Raw genomic sequence first — 8222 nt, 5'->3', positions numbered from 1 at the left:
GGCCAGTTGCTATGGAGACGCCAAACAATATGGCGGGCCCTCCCCCAGTGGTCTTCCTCAGAGTCCGATTCCTCTCTGCTTGTGAGCCCGCCGTTCTGGCCTCGCTGAGCCTTTCCCCTCCTTTCACCTCAGTGGCTTCGTGCTGGCTCTCGGCCCTCACCCCGGTCTTCCACAGGGGTGGCTCTCCACTGTCTCCCGCTCATCCCTCTGCAAGGCTCGTGTTCCCTGCCTGCCCCACGTCCCTGAGCTAGCACTGCCTTCCCCTCCTGGCTGAGGGTCGGGGAGCACATTCAGAAGTGCTGGCGCAGTCTCTCCTGTGGTTTGAGATTAGATCCTCGGCAGTTCAGCTTCCACCTCTTGTACCCGGCTTCCACCCACACCCCAATGGCCCCTCCAGAGCCCGTACCCCGCTGTCCTCCTCCCCCTCCTGCCCCCTGAGCCACGCTCATGTCGATGCCAGCACAGCAGGAAAGGGTCTGTGAAACAAAACAGCCGGCGCTGAGGGTCCCCTGTCTGCTCTACACCTGATTTGGGCGCTTTGGGGTAGCACCAGTCTGGTCCCACGGTCTTGATGCCCGCGAGTGGCTGGAGCAGGTTTTTGCTTAGTTCCGTTGAAAAGGGACCAGGTCCACGTCCCGACAGGCTGCTCTCCGCTGTAAGCTAAACCGACTGCTGATGCAGAAGTTAGCGCTGCCAGGCCCTGACTCTTTCCCACCTTCCTGATTGCTCCTTCAGCAAGATTGCCTCCTCCCTGCCTTCTGCAGACGTTTCAAAGGACCACGTCCTTGTTCCTCTTACCTCTCCCCGCCCTGCCTGCATAACATTAGCCGCAAACAGATTATATACTGCCATTAGTAAATAACGCCTCGCAATCTTCTCCAGACCTTTCCTGTCCAAAGAAAAACCCCAGCCCGCATTTCCAGTATCTCCTGTAGATAACTAGCTATCAGTTCAACTCAGCGTGGTGAAAGACAAAGTTCTCCCTATCTTTAACTTCTTTTTTTTAAAAGCTAGATATTTCCTGTTTGATATACGTGCTTCTGGTTCCTCCAGTTGCCTTCTTTTATTATGCTTTGCCAATTAATCTTCACCGTGACTCTACATTTCACTAAATTAACACCAGTATCGTTTCCTGTAAAAGTTTATTTGTGTACAAAATACACCATTTTTGGCTTTGACATTTATTATAAACAGTCTGTGATACATCATAAAAATCAATCCATCTCAGATGAGTGCTAGTTGGCTTTACAAAGGCTCACTCCCTTTTTGCAGTCTCGCAGAAATTCAGAGACCCTGAAGCTTGCTGAAAATACCAAACAAAAACAGTATGTAGTTTTTAAAAAGCAACTTCACAATAAATAACGTATTATTCTATTCCTTGATTTATGAAAGACTTGATAATGTTCTGAACTATTTAAAGACCTAAAGCATCTCATGGTGCGATATTTTCTATATTCAAGTAAAGGTTACATGGGTCGATGTAGTAGCAATTCCCTTGGGAGGGTGGGGGGTGTTACACGCCCCCGTTTGAGACAAACGCAACCTCTGCCACGAGGCATGACACTGAATCAGGCAAGGCAACTGCGCTTTTCCCATTGGGTTCTGCCATCGTTATTTCAAACAGGCAACTTTTCATCACAGTCGTAAGCCCTTTCATACTTTTTGGTGTTGCAGCTGGCCTTTCTTCCAGGCATTGGAAGACCACAGTCGGAATGAGTAAGTACAGGTTTAAAATACATTAAATCAAAGCATGAAAGTGGCTTCCGGGCTTGACGATGATCACAAAATGAAGCAAGAATTGTTCCTAAGTGTAATTAACCTATGTAACAAGCATCATCTCCAGAAATGAATCTGTTTCCCAATTGGGTCTCAATTATTGAAAATCATATAGTACAGTCTGTCTTTCCTTTTACTTTTGGATCATGCTTCTCATCATTGTTATTTGACTAATTTCTAAATTTATTATTTTAGTTCTGGGCGTTTGGATTTCTTACACTGCTAAGTATGAAGCATAAGTCTATGTTAAACTGCTAGAACATTCACTCTGTTTATATAACCGATTTTCTGTGTTATCCTGATAATCAGAAAGTCAGCAAATAAGAAGGTACTTCCTTTTAAATGAGAAACTGAATATATTTACCTGTCTTCAACTGTCTTGTTGGAGGGGTAGAATACCTTGAATGAAAATCCACTTCTTGGAAATGAACCCTGTAAAGAAAAATGAATATACCACGCTTGTCTAAGTAAAATACTGTACAAATAGTAAGAGACACACCTGGATGTGACTGCACCCCCTTCTTATTTTGGTAAAGCATAAGGAAATCTTACAGGATTTATGCAAAGACAGTCAGTGTTGGTGACAGTGAATGGGTCGTATTTATCTGCAATGACGAGCATATCTGGCACAGGATACACCCTCAGGGAGTAGTCATAGGCCCAGTACACAGGGCTAACGTACAGCGGAAGTGGCGTCAGATGTCCTTGTGATAATACAGTCTTTACAAACTGCAAAATAAACAGAAATAGTTTGAGCCATTTTCTACGAGTCAAACTCGTTCCTGCAGATGCTAATGCCCTGTTAATAGAGAAGCTTTGAACCTGGAAATATTTTTTGTGTATCTCCGATTATTAGCGATTTCTAGAGTAAAGCAGCAACTCCCCTAGAACAGTCAGCTGCTGTGTGGTTTGTTGTGTTGGGTTTTTTTTAAATACACAAAGTCCTTTCTAAAACATATCAGCCAATATTTGAAGATGTCAAAACTATTTCATCGATCAGACTCTCCAGCAAACTGTAGAATCTGCTTACCTGTTCCTCCAGGAAGTACCAACACTGCCATAACTTCTGTGGGTTTTTTTTCCCCTCGTGGCTTTCCTCGCAGTGCCGGTTAACCACATGACCCACACTTAAACAGAGTCTTTTCCCTGAACTGGGGAAATCATTCGATTCCCAAATGATTTCAATTCCTTTGTCTGTTCTCAGAGCTGCCCTGCTCCAGACACCAGCTGCCCCCTTTCATTTGCTTTTTCACTTGGTAAATTCCATCCAGGGTATTTTGGTTCCTGAAACTCTCTCCTCAAGCCCCTCGAAAGCTTTTATTATCTCTAATCCACCACGTAGGTGCCATTAGGCTCCGTTTTCCCCAAAGGGCCAAAACCACTACAGCAACTTGGTGGAAGGGTCTGCTGTTGAAAGAAAATGATGTACCAAGCAAAGGCCCAGTTATTCCACTAATACTGTCCGAGGCCTAAAGCCACTATTAATTCAATCTCATGTTAGTAACAAAATTTCCCTCTTTCATTCATCTTTTTACGCCGATGGCTGAATTAAAAAGCTAATGACAGGCAGAAAAGGCAGAGAAAAATTGAAGTATGCAAAAGCAACCCAATACTCTTACCTGCAGAAAGTGTTGCAATACATAATTCTACATTTCCTTCATGATTCTTTCCCTTCCAAGCATGAGAAAGCCGTGTATGAGTACAGGGAAGTGGTGGCCGGCAGCGTACACATACGTGTATGCAAACGTGCACACCAAAAGCAAGGTGCATCAGTGTCCACAATGGCTTCCCTATGTTCACAAGGAAACTGAGCACCGTCGTGATGGAGCAAAGGAAGAAAGAGCTAAAAGAAGTTTCTGAGTCAAACAAACAAACAAAACCCTATAAAATAAATAGAAACAGACTCCATCCATCACTGCAATGAGCCAGTGCTGCCTGGATCATTCTCATTCAATTATATCAGTAAGTCACATCAACTGCTGCTGTGCATTCATTAACTAGAATCATAACTCAGAGCGCTGTGGCCATGTCTCAAAAGCAGGATTAAGACTTCAAGTGAAAAGGCAGAAGCAGCAGATGACCTTTCGGAAAAGTGACATGCTGCTTTACTGCAAATGTCACTGGTTAATTGATCAAATCTTAAAAAAAAGGTAATTTGTATTAAACTTTGCCTTTAGGAATCAATGTTTCTTGGTACGACATTCATTGCTGGTGCACATACACCAAGAGTCAGCTGTTACGAAGTTCTGCGTTCAAGGGCACCTGCAGCAGGACAGTCAGAATGACTCAATGCCATCAATCAGCATCACGGTTTCAGTTATTTTACTGTCAAGACGGAAACGAAGGTACTAATGCTAAATGTATAGATCCTTCTTACAATCCCTCTTGGTTACTCTTGCAACGTGTCGTGAGAATGCAGATCAGAGCACCCTAAATGCAGACCTGCTGATTAAAAAAAAGAAGTCAAGGAGATCTTAGCAAGAAGTGCTGAACACAACTCACTCACGTGGTTGGGAATATCCATGTTGCTGCTAGGGAAGCGGACACAGTTTCTGCACATTTTGTTTACCAAATCTTCACGAAAGATAATTATCTCTTGGGTGCAATATTGAATCCTAAATGGAAAACATTAATGAAATTGAATAAATTGAGATGAAACTAAAAGATAGGGAGCTGCATTATAAAGTTGATCTCCCTCTAATATAGCAAAATGAAAAAGCACATTTCAATTAAAAGAATACTTTCCCATCTTCCCTTCTTTCTCCCCAGATTCAGAAAAAACATGATGCTTTTGATACTCGCTATCAAACTTTTAGCACTACTTCCTTTCATCACTAATTTATTTATGTATTAATGTATTTAAAACTAGTTACAATTAATGCAAGTGAGGAATTCTAATAATTTGAAAAATTTAAGACAAATTTTTCCAAAATTTGTAATTTTTGAAAATTACATCTGCACATAAATTAGTCATTCAGTTAAAAAAAACCCAACAACATGAAAAATAGCAGTAAGTTACACTGTCACCTGCAGGGATTTGTGGTGAAAACTGAAAATGGCACCAGCTGTCTGAATTCCTCAGTAATATTTTCAGCCAGGGGAGGTCTAAAATAAATAGCAACAGATGTATCAACCAAGACTCTTACCTTCTTTAACTATTTAACGCAAAATTCCAAAATTTGAAAAAGCGAAGCAAACTGACCTTGGTAAAATAGAACCAGGACCAGGGTCTTCAGGGCCAGGAACAAACACAAATCGACTACTGTAAAAAGTTCAACGTATCACTTTTATACAAAATGATCCTAGAATTATCTAAACATTGGTTACATACTGCCGTTACCCCACAGATGCATGCAAATAAATAACCTATTCTGGGGCAGAGATGACAGCTCTTCCTGGCCTTATGAACCACATAAATCACGGCTAAGGCATAAGATACATATCCACTCCTCACTAAAGTGGAAGAAACCTTAAAAACCGTTCACTGTGCAAGGGGGACTGACTGCGGGAAGGGAGACAGACCAGGTTGTGCAGCCTGGCTCAGGACTCGGTGGTAATGGGCTCCAGGATCTCATGCAGGGACCCCAGATAATCTGGCAGCGGCACACCAAGAAAGCCCCACCGGGACACAGGACGGAGGATCAGTACAGGAGATGATACCTTTGCTTACATCTCACACAGAGCTCAAGAGCTGCAGGCTGTGGCCTTTCCCGCTTTTGGGGCCCATTCTAGGAATTAGCTCTACTTAGGGGCTACTGTTAGGAATTCGAAGATCAGAAGCCAGAAGGGATAAGCCTGGCTGTCTCCCTCTTTCACTTCCCTTTGTATATTCAAATCTCTGTAAAAGGGACTTAGTCTTCCAGGCCTGGAATGGGGCTCCCACAGAGCAGGGACACAAGAGGGGATAAATAAAAGATTGCTTTGCAGGACTGCGTTGCTTTGGTTAGTTCTCAAACGAACAGCCGTGGAGAACTGTGTATGCAAGAATGGACAAGACAGAAATGAGATGCCTCCACGTAGGCAGCAGTCAGTGTTTCAGATGACACTTTCTGGGGCTGGTACACAAAGCCTGTAGGTGCTCGTAGCAGCATCAAGACTTCAACATCAGTTTATAAAGCAGCACTGCTTGGGCAGAACCCTGCTGATTTCAAGGGAATTCCAGGGAGAAAAAGGGCTCACTCAAATAGCACTTTTGGGGAATCATGGGCCATGTTTCATCCATGTGGAAAATGTTCCCAGGAGAGGCAGTTTCACTTTTGTTCACTCTAGCAGCTTCCATGACCAAGCTATTTTAGATAAAATCAAAACCTTACACCGCTCCCAAAACAAACTTACAGGCCTGTTGCAAGACCAGCTTGCTATCTGATCATAGCTGGCTCACAATAATGAGAAAACATGGTATCTGTTAGTTTCTTAAAGTAATTAAAGCAAAGGTTTCACAAAATAAACACATTTCCCTTTTCATAGCACTTTGCTGTGTACCTTTTATGAATGCTGGGATATTCACAAATAATATCTGCAAGAGCCTTCAAAGAACCTAGAGTCAGGGAAAAAAAAAAAATCTATGATACAACACCTGGTTAGACAATAAACACAGATTATATGAATCACCCCTATACTTCAATACATTAAAAAATGTCTCACTTAGAAAATAAGGGTATTTTTTCTGCTCTCTTAATTTGTTTTGCCACCATTATTTTAATTTAATATACATGTCCAACTGTATACAAAGACTTCCCCACCTTTCAGTGACTGAATCTGATTTTTTCCATATGGTGCAGATGAAAAATTTCCACAAAAGAAAAAGCAGGTTGGAGGTGCAGAGGAATAACCTGGGAAAACAGAGTATCTGTGAGTATAACATCCATTCACTTCAGTATCTGTCATCATTCAGCCTCCAGTCCAGTCCACGAAAGGCAGAAACTGAAACAGCACTTCAGGCTCTGCTGCTATTAATACACCTAAACTATTTTCTTGATACAGGCTTTTGTTAGCTTAAAAAGGATGATGGCAATGTACAAATGTCACTTCAAGGGAGCCCTCTGTTATTTACAGGCGCAGTTCCAGCAATATTGTTTCTGTGTATCCAACTGACTACTGACCCAGTCATATAATTACACAAAGTATAATTATAATAAATAATACAATTTAAAAAATGCACTCTTTCCTTAAAGAGAATAATAGCAAGTAGGTAGCAATGGATTACTGTTAACCTCCATGCACCATTCCATTTCAAGGGCTCTACCAACGTTTAATTTGCTCTTTGGCATTATAAAGGAACAGTAACTGGAATTGCCTGAGCATTTTAAGAATCTGATGAATCCTCACAATTATCACTAATCACCCAGAAACACATGCTTTATAAAAAAAGAGTGAAAAAAGAAACCCGATTCCCATCCCTAAAAGAAAAATAAAAACATCTACTCAGGCATTCATCTCATGCTCCAGGTTACTCTCCATTTTCCTAACATGCAGTACCAGACTTGGATTTACTTCACTATTTTTCAATCCAGTTGGTAAGTAGGACAGAATTGTTTATACCAGAGAAATGGCTCATCAATGTTTTTTCCTTGCTATTCCACTCAGCTATTATTTTTAGTTTATAATTATGAAGCTTATTACTTGCCTATTAAAAAAAGTCTCAAAATAGTAAATGCAATGTATGCGTCTTTGCCAGCTGAGTTCAGTATATTAACCTCACTGACCGAAGTCCCTTTATTACTTCAGCAGACACTATCTTAGGTCAAGTTCAGTTTGCTTCAAGAATCTTGCCAACTTTGATCAAGATAGCGAACTGGTTTCATAACTTCTGGATGAGTGTGGTAATTTGTGTCCAATTTTCTTTAAGGGAGTAGCAGTTTCCCACCCTTAATTTTATGTTGCTTGTTTTTAAAGCAGCCACCCTCTCACGCTTCCATTCTACCTAAGACAGACAGGACAAGCTGTTCCAAAAGTGCTCTGGAATACAAAGAAGCAATTCACAGATCTCACAGATGCTTGCTATCCAAATGTTGTCAACATTACTAATGTAATGATGCGTGGAAGAAACAGTTCATATTTTAAGAGTAACTGACATTTTTTCACTGGTAGAACCAGAAAGCATTCGAGGGACTGCTCATCTCCAATGAAGTAAGAAGTTTTCTTTAAACTAAGCCTAGGAAGAACTTTCACGAGCAAGGAAAACATTCTTGTCACAGCACATAAAATGGCTACTGTCCAAAACAATATTAGTACGAAGTGATTTATGAACCGGAAGTATCAGCTTGCAAAAATATAATACAATCCAATTTTTAAAACTGTTAGAGAAAGATCCAAAAGAAATATAATAGCAACCATGAAATGCAAATAGCTGTCACTAAAATTAGAGTGAGACTTCACTGGCTTTGGGCTTGGATTCAATGGGATCCTACCAAAAAAAAAAAAAAAAACAAAAGTTGGGGTTTTTC

At 41.3% G+C, this 8222-nt stretch overlaps 1 protein-coding gene across 1 annotated transcript in view; it reads right to left on the bottom strand.

Moving 5' to 3' along the window:
* Positions 1–1133: 1133 nt before the first annotated feature.
* The window catches only part of POLE2 (DNA polymerase epsilon 2, accessory subunit), a 20130-nt gene continuing 13041 nt past the window's right edge, over positions 1134–8222 (bottom strand). The window contains exons 12-19 of the mRNA XM_009289909.1: positions 6519–6608; positions 6259–6313; positions 4979–5038; positions 4804–4881; positions 4283–4391; positions 2329–2505; positions 2141–2208; positions 1134–1303 (exon numbers count right to left, since the gene is read on the bottom strand). Of these exons, the coding sequence (XP_009288184.1) occupies positions 1285–1303; positions 2141–2208; positions 2329–2505; positions 4283–4391; positions 4804–4881; positions 4979–5038; positions 6259–6313; positions 6519–6608 (656 nt within the window). The 3' untranslated portion in view covers positions 1134–1284. The remainder of the gene's footprint in view (positions 1304–2140; positions 2209–2328; positions 2506–4282; positions 4392–4803; positions 4882–4978; positions 5039–6258; positions 6314–6518; positions 6609–8222) is intronic.

The sequence above is a fragment of the Aptenodytes forsteri genome, unplaced genomic scaffold, assembly GCF_000699145.1.
Source record: "Aptenodytes forsteri isolate BGI_AS27 unplaced genomic scaffold, ASM69914v1 Scaffold76, whole genome shotgun sequence".
Taxonomy (NCBI): domain Eukaryota; kingdom Metazoa; phylum Chordata; class Aves; order Sphenisciformes; family Spheniscidae; genus Aptenodytes; species Aptenodytes forsteri.
The sequence above is the reverse complement of the archived record's forward strand: the minus strand, read 5'-3'. Positions and strand labels throughout refer to the sequence as shown.